Genomic DNA, 22,304 nt, shown 5'->3' with positions numbered 1-22,304 from the left:
CCAGTGCCTTGATCTTTGACCTCACAGCCTCCAGAACTAGAAGAAATAAATTTCTGTTATGTAGAAGTCACCTAGTTTATGTGCTTTGTGATAGCACTCCCAACTGACTAAGACAGCAACTCAGCTCACCTGGGCCAGCAGAATTATTTATTTAAGGCTTTAGGATTTTTTTTTTAGCCTTAGGAGAGCATAAAGTCAAAGAGATAAAACAAATCAAACCCATCATCTTACTGTATTTACTTATTTGTTTGTTTATTTGTCAGACAGGGTCTCTCTGCACCCAGGCTGGAGCATAGTGGCGCAAACATGGCTCACTATAACCTCGACCTCCCGGCTCCATTGATCCTCCCACCTCAGGCTCCCCAGTAGCTGGGACTACAGGCATGCACCACCACAGCCAGCTAATTTTAGTATTTTTTTGTAGAGATGGGATTTTGTCATGTTGCCCAGGCTGGTCTTGAATTCCTGGGCTCAAGTGATCTGCCCGCCTCGGCCTCTCAAAGTGCTGGGATTACAGGTGTAAGCCACTGTGTATGGCCACTACTGTTTTCACTTATGTTTAGAAATACTTGTGCATATTTGTATTTGGTATTTTAACTATTTGTGATCTTTTACATAATTTGACATTTTGGGATTTCTAACAAGTTATCCTTGTGAAACCGGTTTTAAACACCGAAGTGAGAACTGTAATTTAGATTCGTCATTTTACGTGAAAATATATGAGAATTTTATGAAATCTGTAAACATTTTTGTAATGTTCAAGAGAACTTGATTCATAATATTTTATAATTTATCATATTTATGAGCATTACTTAACTACTTGTGATTCTTTTGTTTGTTGAGCAACTGAAGTATTTTAAAAAGACTGAATACATTAAATGAATTAATGTAGTTTAATAATTCAAGGAAATTTCATTAACCAAATTGCAAACATTCTCTTAAAAAAGACAGTTAGATTTGTATCCTGAATTTCAAAGCTCAAAGGAAAACTAGGTTTTCAAATTTGTAATAAATGAAATGGAATTACTATATATTGTCTTCTTTGCCCACAAAACCTGTCTTCAAGAATAACCTATACCGGCTGGGTGCAGTGGTTCATACCTGTTATCCCAGCACTTTGGGAGGCCAATGTGGGTAGATCACCTGAGCTCAGGAGTTCAAGACCAGCCTGGCCCACATGGTGAAACCCTGTCTCTACCAAAAATACAAAAAAATTAGCCGGGCGTGGTGGTGTGTGCCTGTAGTCCCAGCTACTCAGGAGAATGAGGCAGGATAATTGTTTGAACCCAAAAGGATGAAGGTGCAGTGACCCGAGATCATGCCACTGTACTCCAGCCTTGGCGACAGAGTGAGACTGCCTCCGGCCCCCACCCACCACACACAGAATACCCTATACCTGGGCCGGGCACAGTGGCTCACACCTGTAATCCCAGCATGTTGGGAGGCTGAGGCAGACAGATCACCTGAGGTCAGGAGTTTGAGACCAGCCTGGCCAACATGGTGAAATCTTGTCTCTACTAAAAATGCAAAAATTAGCTGGGTGTGGTGGCGGGCACCTGTAATCTCAGCTACTCGGGAGGCTGAGGCGGGAGACTTGCTTGTACCAGAGGGGGCGGAGGTTGCAGTGAGCCGAGAATATGCCACTGTACTCCAGCCTGGGCAACAAGAGCGAAATTCCATCTCACACACACAAAAAAAGAATACCCTATACCTAAATTGCCATGAGGCAGCAGGGGTAGTGATGGTGAGAGGGGTAGGGAGTGAGTGAGATAAAGGTCTTCCTTTCGTAATCAGTAGATACACTAATAGTATCAAAGCATACAACAGATGGAATCCAACAGATTGATTGTAACTATGCCTGCATTCAGCAAACATTTTTCTAGATTCTAGCTTAAGATATGTGGGTCATATAAATGTGATTAAGATGTGGTTCTTCTCCTCAAACAGTTTCTCCCTTTTTCCATTTTGCATTTCTCTGCTCTTCTCATTCATTGAAGTACTTTTTAGCAAACACTTGAATTTTCCTGCCTTGATCTGCTTATTTTTATTCATTGGAAAAGCAGATACTACACTTGGCCTTGAGTTCAAATCCTTGTTTTGCCATTTGCAGCATGACCTTAGACAAACCATGTGTTCTTATTACTTCAGTTTCTTCATCAATCAAATAAAGATAATAATATTATTTACCTGTTATGGACTACATGTTTGTGCTTCTCCAGAATTCATATATGGAAACATTAGCCCCAAATGGTATGGTATTAGGAGGTGGGGCCTTCGGAAGGTAATTAGATCAGAGCCTACCTGATGGGATTAGTAATCTTGTAAGAAGAGACATGAGAGAGCTTGCTTCCTGTCTGTTTTACACCACTTTCATATAGCAAGAAAATGGTCAGCAGCACCCAGGAAGAGGCCCTCACCATAACTTGATCATGCTGGCATTTCGCTATCAGACTTCCCAATTTCCAGAACTGTGAGAAATAAATGTGTGTTTTTTTGTTTTGTTTTTGTTTGTTTGGTTTTTTGAGACGGAGTTTTGCTCTTGTTGCCCAGGCTAGAGTGCAATGGCGCGATCTCAGCTCACTGCAACCGCCGCCTCCTGGGTTCAAGCACTTCTCCTGCCTCAGCCTCCCACGTAGCTGGGATTACGGGCATGCACCACCATGCCCAGCTCATTTTTGTATTTTTAGTAGAGATGGGGTTTCACCATGTTGGCCAGGCTGGTCTCAAACTCCTGACCTCAGGTGATCCGTCCGCCTGGGCCTCCCAAAGTGCTGGGATTACAGGTGTGAGCCACTGCGCCTGGTCAAGTGTTTGTTCTTTAAGCCACCGAGTCTATGGTATTTTTGTTACAGCAATCTAAATTGACTGAGGCATTACCTTTTCAGGTTGTTGAGAAAATTAGAGACAATTACATATTAATATGCCTTGAAAAGGGTTGACAACATGCTTAATAAATGGTAGCAAATAACATTATGTGGTGGCTCACGCCTGTAATCCCAGCACTTTGGGAGGCCGAGGCGGGTGGATCACGAGGTCAGGAGATTGAGACCATCCTGGCTAACACAGTGAAACACCGTCTCTACTAAAAATACAAAAAATTAGCCGGGCGTGGTGGCAGGTGCCTGTAGACCCAGCTACTCGGGAGGCTGAGGCTGGAGAATGGCGGGAACCCAGGAAGCAGAGCTTGCAGTGAGCCAAGATGGTGCCACTGCACCTCCAGCCTGGGTGACAGAGCAAGACTCCATCTCAAAACAAAACAAAACAAAACAAAAGCATTATCTATGGTTTCCGTCAATGTCCTTATGGTTAGAAAGTCAGCTTATGCTGACCCATGATTTCATATGTTTAGGCTTTTTACTACATCAAGAGCAGAAGAGCACTGGAAAGAAAACATTTGAGGTAGGAGACAACTGAGGTGATAGAGAACTCAATGCTTTTTTACTTATATTCACTCTCTAGGTGATTGCATCCAGGTCCATGATTTCAAATATCACTGCTTTACTAATAAGTCTCAAAGTTTTATCTCCTGTTCCAGTAGCACCTCTGAACATCTGGCCACCTATTTAACATCATCATGAGGATGTATAATGGGCGCACCAAACGCTAAAACAAAACTCTTGATAGTCGCCTCATAAACTAGGTCTTCTTCTACCTTTCCCATCTCAGTAAATGGCAATTCCATTCTTCTACTTGTTTGGTCTAAAATCTTGGAATAATTTTGTTGTTGTTCTTTGTTTTTGAGATGGAGTTTCGCTCTTGTCACGCAGGCTGGAGTGCAATGGCGCGATCTTGGCTCACTGCAACCTCTGCCTCCCAGGTTCCCGCCATTCTCCAGCCTCAGCCTCCTGAGTAGCCAGGGTTACAAACGTGTGCCATGACACCTGACTAATTTTTTTGTATTATTAGTAGAGATGGGGTTTCACCATGTTGACCAGGGTGGTCTCGAAATCCGGACCTCAGGTGATCCACCTGCCTTAGCCTTCCAAAGTGCTGGGATTATTACTTGTGTGAGCCACTGCGCAGGGTCCCCACTTAAGCTTTTTAAAGTGTTGGGATTACAGGCGTGAGCCACCACACCCAGCCTCAGTTGGTCCTTTAAAATGAAAGGTGGTTCAAGTCACTTCTTTGCTCAAAGCCTCCCGGTGGCTTTCTATGACTTGAGAAGAAAAAGGCATCTTACTCCAGAATGCCAGTCACATAAGATAATACCCTTTTACCTTGTTTAAGCCATTTATATATATATATTTTTACAGTGGTCAAACAATAGCCTAATACAGACCTGTTTTTGAAAGTCTGTCTGTGCTCCCAACCCTCACCCAATGTGGGACTGGAATGTAAGCCTCATGAAGAGTAGGGGCTGTTTTTGGTTCACTGAAACAGTGCCTGGCACACTACACATTCAATCAACACTGAATGAATGAGGAGCAAAACCATCAACATAATACTAGGCCTTGAGTGCTTCCCTGAGGAAGTATGTGGCTGGTCAGTATAAGTAAGTGATTATACAGTAACATGCTATGTGTGTGGTTGGTTTTCTGTTTTGACTGAATCACAATCGCAGGATACAACCTGCTATTTTCATTATCTGAGAGGCATAAATACTTGTAAGATAGTTGTATGTTTCTTTTGTAATTTAAATGAAGACTCTCAAGTAAAGTTTATTGTTGTCATAGAAGCATGGAAAACTGTGACAAGGTTAACACTGTTGAGGAAAGGTCACAAGAAACATGCTATGCATTGAAGGAGAAAAGCAGCTTGTGTACTGAGATCTCGAGATGTGTGGTTGGCATGTGCCTCATCTCGGAAGAACCACAAAGAATTGCACAAGGTAAGTCAAAATGAAACGGAAACATCACAGGGTATCAGCAAGACGCCTGGGGGTAAACGCTACAGATGTAAAGCCACTGAATTCCAGGGTGAGTAAAGAATATAAAATGAGTTACAGCACTAGGAGAATATTTTGGGTATCAAATGTCTTTTTTATACAGTTAAGTTTGTTTTAAATACTTTATGTAGATGAGCTAATGTAAACAATTTAAAACATCATGATGATTTAAAAGTACATATAGTAATGAGACCCTGTAGTCCTGGGATTGAACAGCTTAACTTTAAAAAATATTTCATGTCTTGAGCGATGAAAGTTGCAAAGGTGTAGGCTATCTTGCCATGCCATACCCCTTTGGGAAAATATTACTGAAATAAAACAAGTCAGGATTTGTTTAGCCATTTTATAATACATATGTAACTTCTGATAACAGTTACTGGTATGAAATTTCTCTTCATTAAGTAATTAGCTAGAAAGTTCAAGAGATAACTTTTTTTTTTTTTTTTTGAATCAGAGTCTCGCTCTGTCTCCCAGGCTGGAGTGCAGGGGCGCGATCTCGGTTCACTGCAACCTTCCCCTCCAGGGTTCAAGTGATTCTCCTGCCTCAGCCTCCCAAGTAGCTGGGATTATAGGCACCCGCCACCACGCCCGACTAACATTTTGCGTTTTTCGTACAGACGAAGTTTCATCATGTTGGCCAGGCTGGTCTTGAACTCCTGACCTCATGATCCGCCGGCCTCAGCCTCCCAAAGTGCTAGGATTACAGGTGTGAGCCATGGCACCCAGTAGAGAACTTCTTAATGTGCTCCTTTGCTTTGCAATTTGTTAATAACACAGTAATCTCTCCTTTCTAGAAACACATTAACATTTAATTCAAAGTGTAATGGGAGTTTTAGATTAGGACACAGTATTGAATATTAGTAACAAGAGTTCCTTCTTTGTCCTTTCCTCATCCAGTGAGTATAATCATTGCTTGTATTTTGGTGCAGCCCTGATCCTTTATGCTGGATATGTTGGGACAGCTAGAGGGTGATGGGACAATACATGTGATCTCTGAGTGATGGTTTATTTCTCTGAGTATTTAACGTTGAAGCCACACTGTTGTTTCAGATAGTTTCCAGAATATAAAATCAAAGGGATCAAAATGTGATGTGATTTAAAACCCCCTTTGCTGGAGGAATCAAGGCCTTTCCACATTTGGGTGCCCCCATTTTTTCTGTTTGTTTGTTTAAAAGCACTCCAGGTCGCTGGGCACGGTGGCTCACACCTGCAATCCCAACACTGGGAGGCTGAGGCGGGTAGATCACCTGAGGTCAGGAGTTTGAGACCAGCCTGACCAACACGGAGAAACCCCATCTCTGCTAAAAATACAAAATTAGCCGGGCGTGGTGGCACACGCCTGTAATCCCAACTACTCGGGAGGCTGAGGCAGGAGAATCACTTGAACCCGGGAGGCGGAGGTTGCAGTGAGCCGAGATTCTGCCATTGCACTCCAACCTGGGTGACAAGAGCGAAACGCCGTCTCAAAGAAAAAAAAAGTACTCCTGCTCTCTCTTCAATTAGTGTGATCCAACAGTGGTGAGTAAAGTACATTTTACTGCAATGAATTTATAAGTCCCCAGACTCGATGATCTTCATATTAAAATGCAGTCATTTATGCACAGAAATGTCTTGTAAACTATAGGGATATAAACAAATGCATGGATTATTATCATTGTTAGGAGGCTCAACTAACGCTGAACAACTTTAGGAGGCAGCTTGGTGTAGGGTATAAGAACTTCAGGCTGGAAGGCCTGATCCTATGAACCTGAAGGAGGGTGTCTCCTCCCTTGTGGAATAAGGGAGAGAGGTCATTTAGGGGAAGGAGAAAGCATGGGGTAGGCAGCTTTGAATATGACGCTTAAGAACTGTATGGTTGAGAAGTCCTCATTCACTGAAAGTGGGGTTTGATTTTACGGTCACTGCTGTATGGAGAAGACCCGCCCGTGGTAGCACAATATGAAACTTAAAAAATAATCTAAGCCAATAGATATGTTTCATTGAGTGGCTCCACCGAGATGGTTTATTTATTGAAGACAGGGTATGTTTAGTGATATCTATGCCATTAATCAACTCAAAAAAAAAAAAAAAAAGGAAGATACTATACTCTTCTCAATTCTGAAATAAAGTCTTCTGAAAGGTGTTAGTTTTGAGGTAAACAAGCCTCAGCTTTAGAAGCCTATTGAAATGCAAAACTTGCTTTGTGCGGTTTCCCTGTACACTCTGCATAGTGTTTTGGAAACCTGCAGTTATCTAAATTCCCATCGGGTGACATTGTTTAATCCAACATTCCCACTTTCATACATCAAAATAGCTCTAAGGCCACACCACTGATATGCTTTGAACTCTCTTTCTGGTGGTTGGAAGGGAGTTTCCAATCCCACTACTCCCTTTCCTCTGATGGTTTTCCTGCTCCCTGCCCCACTAGGTCATTCAGGAAAGGCCTCTGGCAGCTCCCCCAAGCAAGGGCTCCTGGGGGAAAGAGACATTGACCTTAGCCAAGAAACCACCTGTCTAATCACTGAACGTTTTAGGCCACCAGGAGTCCACACTGGTGCAAGTTACAAGTAGTGTGTGTGTGTGTGTGTGTGTGTGTGTGTGTCGCAAAACTTTAGGCTTCTGATACTGAGAGGAAATGATAGTCGCTTTAAAGTGATCGCTACATCTATTTTCAAATATTGTGATGAGAGCAGGAAAACAGTACCCTTCACCTTTAAGAAAAAGCTGCAAATATTATTTTGCTTTGAAGGCAGTAATAACCGAAATAACAAAAAGGTTTCAAGTGGTATCTTAATTAAAAGGGTGGCTGCTTCTCCAGTCCTGAGCTTATACAGAGCTCTAAGAAGCGCCCCACCCCATCTTTCTGAAAGTCTTAGAAAGATTACCACCCCATTTGCTTTAAAACCTGAAGTGCCTCCCTTCTTTAAAAACGACCCCCCTCAATCATACTGCCCACATTATCACTTATCAAAGGTACACTTTATAAACAGCCTTGCTGTGCTTCACACATGCAAAAAGTATACAAAGTGGGTAAACTTCTACTGTGGATGCCACCGTGGAGGTATATGTTTAGTAAACATTTAGTTACATTATTTTATTTTTGTGAAATAAGAACTGATCGACCAAACCTTTCAAACAGACCCACCAGATGATAAATACCACCATATGCTTGATTCACAGTACATTTGGGCATAAACACTTCAATTACAGCTTTGTGTTTAGTATCAAAAATCCTTTCTTGTGTGCGTGTTTTCTCTCCAGATCCCGTGCTCTGGATCACATTTTGAAAGTCGCTTAATACAGATAAAGCACCTTTCCAGGTACGCTTCCGAGAACCATATGTATTTACGCACACAAAGGTGTGCACAGAGATTTTCACAAACAAATGTCCATATGATGCCGCGCCGCGCTCCCGCACATGCCCGCCGCGTGTGCGCCCAGCCCCCAGCGCCGCCGGGCCGCCCCCAGGACACGCGGAAGCCCGCGGCCTCCTTGGGAAACTTCGCCAGCGGCTCCACCCCGGCCACCGCGCGGGCCTCCCCGCCCCCACCCGTCTCGGGCCCAGCGGCCCACACCCGAGCACACTCAGGCCAGCCCGCGGCGGTGGGGGCGGGGCGGGCGGCCCGGGGCCCCGAGGCGCCTTTGAGTGCCCGCGGGGCTCGCCTGATTTTTAAAAAGAATGCGCCGCACAGCCCAGCCCCCAGCGCCGCCGGAGCGGGCCGGGAGGGAGAGGAGCGCGGCAGCTGGAGCCCCCCCCGCCGCGCCGCCGCCGCCACCGCCTCCCCGCGTCCGCGGCGCCCCTCCCCCGCCGGCCCCTCCCCCGCGCGCCCGCCCGCTCGCCCGCCCGCCCGGCGCAGGCCGCTCGGGTTTGTTTTGCTGCGCGGCCGCCGCCGCCGCCGCCGCGGGCCTCGCGAGCTCATTTGTGCCTGGCTGGTCCCCATTCCTCTCTCCCTAGTGTTGAGTGTCTGAGCCGTTGGCTGCTCCGAACCGTTTGGCTCTTTCCCTTAGTAACAGCTTTTACCTTCTGCCTCAATTCCTCTCCCCGCTCGCGCCCTTCCCCCGCGCGCCGCCTCCCCCCGCCGCCGGCCGCGTGCGCCCCCGCCCCTCCCCCAGCGGCGGGAGCACCTCCGCTCGCCACCTGGGGACCCGCGCCGCGCTCCCCGCCCCCGCCCTCCCGGCGCCCATCCCCCGCGCCCTCCGCTCGCTGGGGTTATAATTGCCTCTCACCCCCCGGAGGGGTTATTTTGGGGGTGGTTGGAGGCGGTGGCGGCGGCGGCGAGGAGGGGAATTTCCTAGTGCCTCCATTCCCGGGAGGGGGGAGCGGCGTTGGAGGCCACCGTTTCCAGGTAAGCGCTGGGGGCCGGACCCCGGAGTGGGGGCGGTCGCGGGCCTGGGCGGGGGGCGCGGGCCAGAGGCGGCCGGGGGCGCTGGGCCGCGGGGGATGGGCGCGAGTGGAACATGCATTTTTCAACTTGGCCCTTGGGGGAACTGGGCTTGCGTGGGGGGAGGGAAGGCAGGGAGGGCACTTGGGGCGCCCCCATCCCCCCGTTTTCCTCTCTCAGGTTTCTTTGAAATGCTCACGTGCCTGCCCACCCCCTACCCTTTCCTGGTCTCGGGGGATCCTCACCCTAATTATGTTGTCCCCGAAAATGTGCACCTCGGCCTTCTCCCCCTCTTCCTCCCTTCGTGCATTTACACCCCCTTTTTGTGCGTGTGTGTATGGGGGGGGGAGGCTTTTAGGAAAGGATTTGCAGCAAATTGAATCAAGGAGCCATCATGAGGCCGACTCCTTTATAGCCTATTTTTAGCAGAGGAGAAGGAGCTTTTCGGTGTATGCTATTTTGTGAAACCTCGGGCGGCAATGGAAATCTCCCCTCCCCAGGCGCGTCCCCGGCCCGGGCGCGGCGACCCCGGCCGGCGTGCTAGGGGCTGCGGGCGGCTGTTGGGGCCGCGCGTCCGGGGCGGGGGCGCCGGCCGGGGGAGGGGCGCGCGGCAGCCAGGCCTTGCTCCGGGACGTGTTTATTTGTAACTTAGTGCTTTCTATCGTCTTAAGGAGGTATTTGGTGGAGATTCTTTGAAGTTGGGTTCAGGAGTGTAGAATTGGCAAAGTTATTGTCAGCTTCCTGGTAAGTTTTGGGTGGCACAGAGTCACGTTATTTTCTGACAGTGTAAAGGCCACGTTGTGAGGGTGGTTTCTCGGTAACTTCCTCTTTGCAACCGATTTAATTTTTTGAACAGAAGCAGACTTTTATTTAAGTGGAATATTAATCTTAAATGGCAGCTCGAGGGAAGCCATCCATGCGTTAACGTGTTCAGTATTTTTGGAAGTTCTTAATTTGCTGAAGCAGGCATCACTTCGCATTGGTAACCGGGATTAAATTTAGGTTGTGAAAATGGTGTGTTTCATGTAAAATTTGGGTTGTGGCTTTGAAAAAATGCTCTCTTTGTTGGATTGTCTTAAGTGTCTCTAAGATAATTTGGTGATTACAAATGAGAAATGTTGGAAACTAGTTAGAAATTAGGTGTTCTCAATGTCTGGAGTTTACTTAAAATCTTGGACTGTGCAGGCACCGGGGGTGAAGAGTTTTAGTACCTATGTGATTTGCAGTTGACTTAGGAAAGTTTACTGTTCACTTTCTTGTTTTCCAAACAGGAACCGTATGCTGATCTAAACAAACTTGTTAATAAAATGTAGTGGGTGAAAATGACAGGTTATTTTTAGTCTGAATTTTAAGACTGAATGGTTTCTCCACCCCCCACCTCATGTAATTAAGTGATCTTCTTCCCCCTCCTTTTTTTCCTAAAGGCTCCTTCTCCAGTTTGGATAATAATAAGGCCCTCGTGGTGTCTTCATCCACTTACCTGAAACAACTTGGAATAAATAATTTCGATTACACGTTGAAGATAACAATGAGTGACTGTTTGGGTTTTCCAGTGTGATTCATTTTCATTTTTGTTAAAATAAGACCCATGCTACATTGATGTATTTTAGTAATGCTGACTTCCTGGGATTGTATGTTCTCACCATTTTAATAAGTTTATAGTCTGAGGCACCTTTGTCTCCCCGAAAACATGGTGTATGTTGGGTGGTGTCCTGGGAGTTGATGGCAAGCTTCCCAAATTGTTGAGAGTTCTAGAAATAGTTAGCATTTACCTGTGGGGGAGGGGCTGCAGGAAGAAACTATGCCTGAGAGCGGTTAGGCGTGTGATGTGTGATTAGGCTTCTTGCTATTAAATCCAGGTTTTCTTGTTTGGAATATTTTTTTTTCCAGCCCTATCCTGCACTGAGATGTACGTAATCACAATCATTAAATTCATAAGTAACTATTTTTTGACGTTTGAGTTGTTAGAATCAGACCTGCAGTACAGAAAAAATACTGAACTGTATGTGGGATGAAAACTACGTGCCTGGGAAAAGTTTTTCTTAGTGTTAAGGAACTCAATAAAGTGACATGTTAATGGCATAAAAATTGTTGCAAAGCTCACCGTCAGTTTATAAGACATTTTTCTTTTAACATATACCAGCTTTGGGTATTAATGTGGGAGACACTGGTGGTAAGTGGAGTGGCCCCTTGCAGAGATGATGTTTTTGCGTTGGTTGCTTCAAAGAAGTGTTAAGCATTTTAATACGTACGTCCAAGAATCTTTTTGATATTTGTATTCTCGACACCTAATTAAAGGTTTTGCATGATTATCATGACACCAGTCTCCCGAAGGAACTAGAGCTAACTGCTTCCTGTGTTCTAGGAGCCTTTCAAGCTCACATGTAGAAAGGGCAGAAGATAATATGAACATAGGGGTTACTGATAAAAGGAAATATATTAATAGACCTTTTGAACATCAACCTGTTGATTAAATCCATCAGTGCAGTATACATACAACCTTGTCAGACAAGTAGGTGACAAAGGAATCTCCCTTGTTTGTACAATTTGTAGCAGTACTGTTACAAATAATTTCTGACCTGACACATTTTGATGAAGTTGGTTGAAATAGTTTGTTGGGTTTGTTCAATTTTGGTGTCATTTATATAAAAATAATAGAGAAGAATGAATGGTAGGAAGTTAGGGGAGAGGTATGGCAGAAACATTGGCATTCACTAAAACTTGTATTTTTCTAGTGCATGTGAATTGGACTCACTTCACAACATTTACAGTATAAGTCACTGAAATGCAAAAAAGGAAAGCAGCCAGCATGAGACATTTATACTTTATGCTCAGACATTCTAGTGGTAGAGGAGGGCTAGGACCCTAGAGCTGTGTAGTAAAGAATTGTTGAGTATCGTTCAGTTTAGGTGCCACCAAGGTGGTATCTCATGCTCTGCCACCAATAGAAACCTGAAGTTAAAAAGAAAGGACTCTGTGAGAGAGCTGATACTGGAGAGATTTGGCTGTTTACCCCTCTGGGATTGGGTTCGGTAAGAGTGCAATTGATTGCCCTGTTACCACAGAGCCAGAGGAGAGGGACTAGGTGCTCAGGGCTATGCTCTAGGAGATGTGAGGTGCTTTCTATGCCGTTTATACCCCAGGCTAATCCTAGGTAGTGTTGGGCTTTTTTTGTGGATGATGAAACAGAGGTGCAAAGAAGTTAATTCACTTGTTCAAGGCCACAAAATGATTAAATGAACACTAGGATTCAAACCTGGGTCTGTCTTAGATGACTGAATCTGCGGAATTTTTCCCAGCTGTTTTGTTAGTCTTGATCTGTGTAGATACCCTTCCAAAACCTTGTGTTTCTGATCAAGTTTATGATCTATAGTTGAGCATCTGTACTAACTGGGTCAGGTGATTGCATGGTTAAATGAAATTCATAGAACTCATATCATTGTGTTGAACTCCCTAGCACTATTTAATAAGATGCAGTCCTACTGGGCACGGTGGCTCATGCCTGTAATCCCAGCACTTTGGAAGGCTGAGGCGGGCAGATCACGAGGTCAAGAGATCGAGACCATCTTGGCCAACATGGTGAAACCCCGTCTTCTACGTCTCTACTAAAAATACAAAAATTAGCCAGGCATGGTGGCGGGTGCCAATAGTCCCAGCTACTCGGGAGCCTGAGGTGGGAGAATCTGGGAGAACCTGGGAGGTGGAGGTTGCAGTGAGCCAAGATCACGCTACTGCACTCCACCCTGGGCGATAGAGGGAGACACCCTCTCAAAAACAAACAAAAAACTAGTGTAGGAAAAATCATTGAAATCTTTGTGTTGTAGCATAGTGGTTACAGTGAGTTCAAACTCAGGCTCTATCCCTTACTAGCTGTGATGTTGGGGTAGTAGCTCCTCATGCGTTTTATTTATTTTTTTAAATTTTTATTATATTTTATTTTTTTGAGATGGAGTTTTACTCTGTTGCCCAGGCTGGAGTGCAGTGGTGCGATCTTGGCTCATTGCAGCCTCCACCTCCTGGGGTCAGGTAATTCTCCTGCCTCAGCCTCCTGAGTAGCTGGGATTACAGGTGTCCGCCACCACTCCTGGCTAATTTTTGTATCTTTAGTAGAGGTGGAGTTTCACCATGTTGGCCAGGCTGGTCTTGAACTCCTGACCTCATGTTCCACCTGCCTCGGCCTTCCAAAGTGCTGGGATTACAGTCGTGAGCCACCACGCCAGGCAAACTCTTTAAATAAAAAGGGAACTCTTTCAAGGCTTGGGTCCCGCAGAACCTAGGGTTTGCCTTTTAGGCCGTAGTGATTACTTTGAGTAGGTGGTTTTATTTTATTTTTTCTGACCTTTTACCTGTGTGTTCTTTTCCATATTGTCAGCTGCTGTCAAGATAGTTGTCCTTGGAAGTTCTGTTCCTCTATGAGCCTTGTCTTATGTTCACTTCCCATTTTTAACCATACTTAATTTAGCACTACTGTTTACTAATCGTCAAAGTTCTATGTATCAGGACTACACAGGTACTTTGACAAGTACTGTGACAGTCTGAGTGCTGATGCCCTGAATTTAACAGTGAGAAAATTGAGGCTTAGGTAGTGGGGGACAGAGCAGGAATTTAGTCCCAGTTTGTGTGAATTCTAGGCCAGTGTTGTTACCTAGCAGTCTGTCTTCTCAATGAATGAATGGTTGTAGGTCTGGATTATTAAGTTTTTATTTGGTTGCCCTGAGCAACCTTTCTTACTCATTTTATCTTCTGTAACTACTGACAGTGTAATTTATTTAAAGTACTGGTTTCATCTTGTCAGTTCCCCTGCTGGAGAACCCATAATGGATTCTCTTTGCCAACTGGGCTGAATTTATATGCTTCAGTCTGGCTTTTAAGAAGGTTCCATTCTACCTATTCAGCTTTATTTCCCACTCTTCCCCAACTGGAATTCTTGCCGGCCTCTCAAATACTGTAGTTTTTGCCGTAGTCACTACTTTGCTTTTGTGCATGCTGTTCTTCCCTTTGTCCTTCTTACAGCCTAGTTTCAGTCCCCCTTCTTCCATGAATCCTTTTCTGGCCCTCCTGACTCAGGATATTTCTTCTCTGAGATTCCATTGCATTTAGTGAAGATCACAAATCCCATAACTGTTTATTTTTTTGTTGCCCCAACTACAATGTTACATTTCTTGAAGGGATGGACCTTTTTCCTTAGCATTTGGCAGAGTTCTTAATACCATTTTCGTGTTAAAATGGATTGTGAGGGCTTGTGTTAAAATGGGAGCAGCGACAGCCCTCTTCCAATGTCATGTGGCAGCATCTTCTTTTTGAGTTAGACCTTAAAAGATTTAGGTGTACTATAGTCACATTTAACTGTTCATTTGAATTTAATGCTGCCAGAGTTGCAAAGGAAGAAAAACTTGCTCTTAGTTCTTAGAGTTAGATGAACATGGATGGTTTTGGCTGGGCACGGTGGCTCATGCCTGTAATCCCTGCACTTTGGGAGGCCCAGGCGGGTGGATCACTTGAGGTCGGGAGTTTGAGACCAGCCTGGCTAACATGGAGAAACCTCATCTCTACGAAAAATACGAAATTAGCCAGGCGTGGTGGCACATGCCTTTAATCCCAGCTACTCAGGAGGCTGAGGCAGGAGAATTTCTTGAACCCAGGAGACAGAGGTTGCAGTGAGCCGAGATTGTGCAATTGCACTCTAGCCTGGGCAACAGGAGCAAAACTCTGTCTCAAAAAAGCAACTACAACAACAACAACAACAACAAAACACGTCTCTACTAAAAATACAAAAAATTAGCTGGGAGTGGTGGCGCATGCCTGTCATCCCAGCTGCTCAGGAGGCTGAGGCAGGAGACTCACTTGAACCTGGGAGGCAGAAGTTGCAGTGAGCTGACGTCGTGCCACTGTACTCCAGCCTGGGCAACAAGAGCAAAAACACGGTCTCAAAAAAAAAAAAAAAAAAAGAAAATGGATGGTTTTGCCCTTTTAATTCTGGAATAGTAGCCACAGTATTGGGGGAAAACCTAGTCTAGTTAGGAATTGTGTCACAGTAAGTTGACTATCTGGTTATATATGTGTCAGGTAGTCAGGTATAATGATGCTTAAGATTTTGTACCTTTTTTTTTTTTTTTTTTTTTTTGAGACAGAGTTTCACTCTTGTTGCCCAGGTTGGAGCGCAAGGGCACATTCTTGGCTCACCGAAACCTCCGCCTCCCAGGTTTAAGCGATTCTCCTGCCTCAGCCTCCTGAGTAGCTGGGATTACAGGCAACCGCTTACACGTCCAGCTAGGACTTTATTTTCTTAATCTGTTAGATTTTTTTCCCTCCTTATTTCCTCAGTAGTGTACCTAAGTTAAGATAGTGTTTTTAGATCTCACGGTTTTACAGCATTCTGACTGCACTGGAGTTTCATTTGAACCATTACTATTAATATTAATATTTAGTATAGGGCATATGTATTATACAATGTAAATGAGTTTAATTTACCAAAAGAATGTCTCTTAACCATCTCCCTTCAGTAAGTTTTTATGATAAGACTGTGCTGTATTGGTTCCAGCTAACCAGGGTAATTGACTATAAAGGCAACTAATTTGGTGTTACATCCTTTTGAAGTTTTAATTTTTTTTTTTTTTTTGAGATGGAGTCTTGCTCTGTCGCCCAGGCTGAATGCAATCTCAGCTCACTACAGTCTCCGCCCCCCAGATTCAAGCAATTCTCCTGCCTCAGCCTCCCAAATAGCAGGGATTACAGGTGTCAGCCACCACGCCTGGCTAATTTTTTTGTAATTTTAGTAGAGATGGGGTTTTACCATGTTGGCTAGGCTGGTCTCGAACTCCTGACCTCAGGTAATCCACCCACCTTGGCCTCCCAAAGTGCTGGGACTATAGGCGTGTGCCACCATGCCCAGCTAATTTTTGTATTTTTAGTAGAGATGGGATATCACCTTGTTGGCCAGGCTGGTCTTAAACTCTGGGTCTCGTGATCTGCCCGCCTCGGCTTCCCAGAGTGCACCCGGCCTGAAATTGTTATTTTTTATTTTTTGAGACAAAGGCTCACTATGTTGCCTAAGCTGGAGTGCAGTGGCATCATCTTGGCTCACTGCAACCTCCACCGCCTGGGTTCAAGCGATTCTACTGCCTCAGCCTCCTGAGTAGCTGGGACTACAGGAACGTGCCACCCATGCCGGGCTAACTTTTTTATATTTTCAGTATAGATAGGGTTTCATTATGTTGGCCAGGCTGGTCTCCAACCCCTGACCTGGTGATCCACCCACCTCGGCCTCCCCAAGTGCTGGGATTACAGGTGTGAGCCACCGCACCTGGCCAAAATTTTTAATATTTATGTATGGAATGTAAGCTTTTCAGCATGATTTTCAATCAAACAAAATGAGTTAGATTGAAAGCTCTGCTTTCTGAGAGCTTAGATTTATAACTCGGAATTAATACAGACTGTAAGGGTCACGCTGAAAGGTTAATACATTTTAGTAAACATGGAGTACCCAGATTCAGGAGATTTATATGAAATGAATAGGTTTGAGGGATGAGGGAGGAGGAATACCTGTTGAACATTTAAACTGGGAAGCTTGCCACCTATTTTCCCCTTTATCAAAGGTTTTAGGAGGTAGAATTTAAAAACAGAAAAGGGAACAAGAGTCAGAGATGGTCATTCCAGTATCTTAATAGAGTAATTTCTTTTTTTTTTTTGATGGAGGTTTGCTCTTGTTTCCCAGGCTGGAGTACAGTGGTGCAATTTCAGCTCACTGCAACCTCTGCCTTCCAGATTCAAGCAGTTCTCCTGCCTCAGCCTCCCGAGTAGCTGGGATTACAGGCATGTGCCACCATGCCCACCTAATTTTGTATTTTTAGTAGAGATGGAATTTCGCCATGTTGGCCAGGCTGGTTTGAACCTCTGACCTCAGGTGATCCACCTGCCTTGGCCTCCCAAAGTGCTGGTGGGATTACAGGCGTGAGCCACTGTGCCTGACCAGTAATTCTTTTTTATATGAAATTGTACTCTGGGCTGGGCGCGGTGGCTCACGCCTATAATCCCAGCACTTTGGGAGGCCGAGGTGGGCGGATCACGAGGTCAGGAGGAGTTCGAGACCAGCCTGACCAACATGGTGAAACCCCATTTCTACTAAAAATACAAATACTAGCCGGGCGTGGTGGCACGTGCCTGTAATCCCAAATACTCAGCAGGCTGTGGCAGGAGAATAGCCTGAACCCAGGAGGTGGAGGTTGCCGTGAGCGGAGATCGTGCCACTGCATTCCTGCCTGGGCAATAAAACGTGAGACTTCCATCTCACACACACAAAAAGGAAATTGTACTCTGGAGTTTCAAGCTTTTTTTTTTTTTTTTTAGTGTTTAAAATTTTTGATTACCTTAAAATGGTGGATTTTTTTTTTTTTAAACTTTTTAACAAACTAGATTATCAGTCTATTTGAGATCTTCAGTATTTTGTCTGAGATCTGATATGGAATCAATAAGTGCTTTTTTTCCTGATACCTTTTGTGTTTCTCTTTTCTTTTCATTGTGTCTTTTTCAGCATAGTGGAGAGCAGGACATTGTAAAGAGACAATCAGTGACTCAGTTTTTGAGTGGATGCTTTTGTTTTTTGTTCTTAGTTTGCATCTGCTTGAATGGGGTAGCATTTTAACATGGGTCTAATATTAAGCAAACAAGTATTTTTAAACCAATTCTTTGTAAAGCTAGGGTTACATGAGTAAATCTAGCTTCTATAAATGTGTATTAAGATGATCAGATGAAATGTTACCTGAAGTTCTCTTATTTGTGCATATACTTGAATGAGTATACTCGATACTTCAGTTTCTTAAGATTCTAGGATTCTTTTGTTTGTTTGTTTGTTTTTTTTTTTTTGAGATGGAGTCTTTCTCTGTTGTCCAGGCTGGAGTGCAATAGCACAATCTTGGCTCACTGCAACCTCTGCCTCCCGGGTTCAAGCGATTCTCCCTGCCTCAGTCTCCTGAGCAGCTGGGATTACAGGTGCCCACCACCACACCTGCCTAATTTTTGTATTTTTAGTAGAGATAGGGTTTTGCCATGTTGGCCAGGCTAATCTCTAACTCCTGACTTTTTAAGTGATCTGCCAGCCTCAGCCTCCCAAAGTGCTGGGATTACAGGCGTGAGCCACCGTGCCTGGCCAGGATTTCAATTTTATGAGTTTTAGGGGGATCTACGTGGAAAATTTTTTTAGAGTATTTAAGTACTAAAAATCTACAGCCTTTCATAGAATAATAGTCTGGAAAGTATGTGACATGAGCATAAGCAAACACCTTGCCAGTTGGGGTATAGTAATAGCATATTTTGGTGGTTACCTTCAATTGTGAATAGAACACAGTTTCAGGTTAGGGAGAGGTGTTTTATTCTTTTCCTTTACTTTGAATAGGCTCATTGGGAAGAGTGTACACTAATCTTGTTACATTTTTGTTTAGTGGCTATCTCATGTCATTAAACTCACAGTATAAGGCAATTGACTCATCTGCTTTGGGTTTCTGAAATAAGGTAATGAGAATAGATAATGAATTTCTTTATCCTTTTCCTTTTTTTGCAATTACCTTTTTATGGGGTAGAACTTATTAAAAATAAGGATTTTAGGATACTATTTATAGCTGTAGCAGTGTTCCTTGGTATTCATTCATATAAAAATGTAACATGATACATGCTTAAGATTTTTCCCCTAGTAAAATGTTGGGTTTTCTTTAAATTACTGTACTTTGTCCTCTTTAGTAACTGATATACATTTGTAAAATTATAGACCGGGGTCAGGAGTACAGTCTGTTACTGTATTGTGTTCTTGTGCCAGAAAACCCCAGGTGTATCATGGGAATACATCTTTGACCTTGGACTTTCGTGAGTCCTGCTAGCAGAGGTCACTAGTATTGACACCTGGTGAGAGATGCCTTTGCGTGAATTGTTTTTATTTATTTATTTATTTGTTTGTTTGTTTATTTGAGGCAGGGTCTTGCTCTGTCACCCAGGCTGGAATACAGTGGTGTGAACATGACTCACTTTAGCCTCCAACTCCTGGGCTTAAGCAGTCCTCCCACCTCAGCCTCCTGAGTAGCTAGGACTACAGATAAGCAGCACCATGCCCAGCCAATTTATTTATTTTTAATTTTTTGTAGAGACAGGATCTCACTATGTTGCCCAGGCTGGTCTTGCACTCCTGGGCTCAAGCAGTCCTCCTGCCTCCCAAAGTGTTGGGATTATTGGTGTAAGCTGCTGCACCCAGCCAATGCTTCTTTTATATATTTATTTAGATTTGGTGTTTGATTTTTTGCTAATATTTAAAGGACCTTCTCAAAGATACTTTTAAATGAAAAGACAAAGGGTCAGAAAATACCATATGGTTGGCTGCTGTTTGTTTGTTTGTTTGTTTGGAGACAGTCTCTGTCACCCAGATCTGGAGTGCATTGGTGTGATCTCAGATCACGGCGACCTCTGCCTCTTAGGTCCAAGTGGTGCTCCTGCCTCAGCCTCCCAAGTAGCTCGATTACAGGCTTGTGCCACCATGCTCGGCTAATTTTTTTGTACTTAAGTAGAAACGAGGTTTCGCCATGTTGGCCAGGCTGGTCTTGAACTTCTGACCTCAAGTGATCCACTCTCCTCAGCCTCCCAGAGTGCTGGAATTAGTGGCGTGAGCCACTGCCCCTGGCTGGTTGGCTGCTATTTTAACTTAAGGGATAGAAGACTGGAAAGGACACAAGCAATACAGTGTGTATGAGTATGTGTGTGTTTATATATGCTTGTCATGTGCTTAGAGTGACTAGAAAGCTGTGAAAGAGACTAATAACAATGGTGTTGGGGTGGGCAGATTATGTAGTCACATGTGGGAGAGACTTATTTTCATGTGTGACTTTTTGAACTGTTTATGTTTGTATTATTTTGAAAAAATAATAATTGAAAAATCGAGGCATCTGGTTAAGCTTTAAAAATCTTTATTTCTTTGGATTTGGATAGGATGGTCAAAAGAAAGGGGAAAACGATGTTAATTTCTCTTGTGCTTTTCAGTCAGTCCTTAAATAGCTGAAACTGTTTATTTCTTTTTTTTTTTTTTTTTGAGACGGAGTCTCGCTCTGTGGCCCAGGCTGGAGTGCAGTGGCGCGATCTCAGCTCACTGCAAGCTCTGCCTCCCAGGTTCACGCCATTCTCCTGCCTCAGACTCCTGAGTAGCTGGGACTACAGGCGCCCGCCACCTCGCCCGGCTAGTTTTTTGTATTTTTTAGTAGAGACGGGGTTTCACCGTGTTAGCCAGGATGGTCTCGATCTCCTGACCTCGTGATCCACCCGTCTTGGCCTCCCAAAGTGCTGGGATTACAGGCTTGAGCCACCGCGCCCGGCCTGAAACTGTTTATTTCTGTAAACACTTATTTTCATTTTTCAGAGTTGGTGGCAGAATTAGAGTAGTTGTATGATTAACAAGTGTTGTTTCTGTTTCATGACTGGATCATTAGACCAGTGGTGAACCAGTGATGATTTTTTTTTTTTTTTTTTTTGAAACGGAGTCTCGCTCTGTGGCCCAGGCTGGAGCTCAGTGGTGCGATCTCGGCTCACTGCAAGCTCCGCCTCCCGGGTTCACGCCGTTCTCCTGCCTCAGCCTCTTGAGTAGCTGGGACTACAGGCACCCGCCACCGCGCCCGGCTAATTTTTTGTATTTTTAGCAGAGACGGGGTTTCACCGTGGTCTCGATCTCCTGACCTTGTGATCCTCCCACCTCGGCCTCCCAAAGTGTTGGGATTACAGGCGTGAGCCACTGCGCCCGGCCGGATTATTTTTTTTTTTAAGCCACAGTCTTGCTCTGTCTTATCCAGTCTGGAGTGCGGTGGTGCAGTCTTGGCTTACTGCAGCCTCTGCCTCCAAGGTTCAAGTGATTCTCCTGTCTCAGCCTCCCAAGTAGCTGAGACTACAGATGTGCGCCACCATACCTGGCTAATTTTGTATTTTTAGTGCAGACGGGATTTCACCATATTGGACAAGCTGGTCTTGAACTCCTGACCTAAGGTGATCCACTGGCCTTGGCCTCCCAAAGTGCTGAGATTACAGGCGTGAGCCACTGTGCCTGGGAAACTGGTGAATTTTGAACCCTATCCAAGCCTGATACTTAGAAAATAATTTAGTGCAAACTTTAGGAGATTTTGGTTATCCAGAAGTACATACATTTTGTTTTATTTCAAAGGTATTGCTTTGCCAAGGATTTGGACATTAGGTGAATATCGGGGTTCTCATAGTAGTTGATTTTAATAATTATAGTATTTGGCACAATGGAATTTGTGGAACTATGGCTTCTGATACTGCACAGATCCTCTCATGACTTACTTAGATGTATGTGTTATTGATGTCAAGGTGACAGACAGATACATTCGATTTTGATGCTATTTTTGGTTGCAGTTGGTGTCATTGGTAATTGTGTCACTTGCAGCTTTTCATTGGCTATTTAGTTTACCAGTAAAGGGGCTTGCCTTCTAGTTGTGCTTATTTTCAACTTTAGCTGGAGCAACCTTAGAGAAAGGGAGCACCTGTTTTTGTGCACAGAACTCTGCTCTACTGTGACTTGACACTAGCCTTCCTTTGAGGGCAGTGGCATGGCCCTCTTCTCAGCAGTAACAGGAGACTAGGTAGGAGAATCTTAGTCTCATTTTTGGCAGTGAATTCTCAGTATGTTACTGTGGTGAAGAGCTGGTCTCGAACTCCTGACTTCAGGTGAACCACTTGCCTCAGCCTCCCGAAGTTCTGGGATTACAGGCGTGAGCCACTGCTCCCGGCCGATTAGATGTTTCAAGAAAAAAAAAAAAAGAAAAAGATTTGTACCTTTCTTAAAAATAAAGTTTTTTGGCCGGGTGCAGTGGCTCATGCCTGTAATCCCAGCACTTTGGAAGGCTGAGGTGGGTGGATCACCTGAGGTCAGGAGTTTGAGAAAAAAATTCACAGGATGTGGTGGCGGGCGCCTGTAATCCCAGCTATGGAGGCTGAGGCAGGAGAATCACTTGAACCTGGGAGGCGAAGGTTGCACTGAGCCAAGATGGTGCCACTGCACTCCAGTCTGGGTGAAAGAC

General features: G+C 44.5%; 1 protein-coding gene across 16 annotated transcripts in view; it reads left to right on the top strand.

Annotated features, from left to right (window-relative positions):
• The first annotated feature begins 8,843 nt into the window (after positions 1–8,843).
• TBL1XR1 (TBL1X/Y related 1) overlaps positions 8,844–22,304 on the top strand; it is a 184,575-nt gene continuing 171,114 nt past the window's right edge. For 10 of the 16 annotated variants that reach the window (XM_015131579.3, XM_015131585.3, XM_015131576.3 and 7 more), the window contains exon 1: positions 8,844–9,210. Coding sequence is in view for 1 of the 16 variants with exons in the window: in XM_077994179.1 (XP_077850305.1) it covers positions 10,258–10,260 (3 nt within the window). In the remaining 15 variants the exon portion in view is untranslated. Of the gene's footprint in view, positions 9,211–9,889; positions 9,991–10,029; positions 10,261–22,304 lie in introns of those variants that run through there. The other 6 variants (XM_015131580.3, XM_015131582.3, XM_015131577.3 and 3 more) reach the window with 4 other exon arrangements.

The sequence above is a fragment of the Macaca mulatta genome, chromosome 2, assembly GCF_049350105.2.
Source record: "Macaca mulatta isolate MMU2019108-1 chromosome 2, T2T-MMU8v2.0, whole genome shotgun sequence".
NCBI classification, from domain to species: domain Eukaryota; kingdom Metazoa; phylum Chordata; class Mammalia; order Primates; family Cercopithecidae; genus Macaca; species Macaca mulatta.
This window is presented reverse-complemented; position numbering and strand designations above follow the sequence as displayed.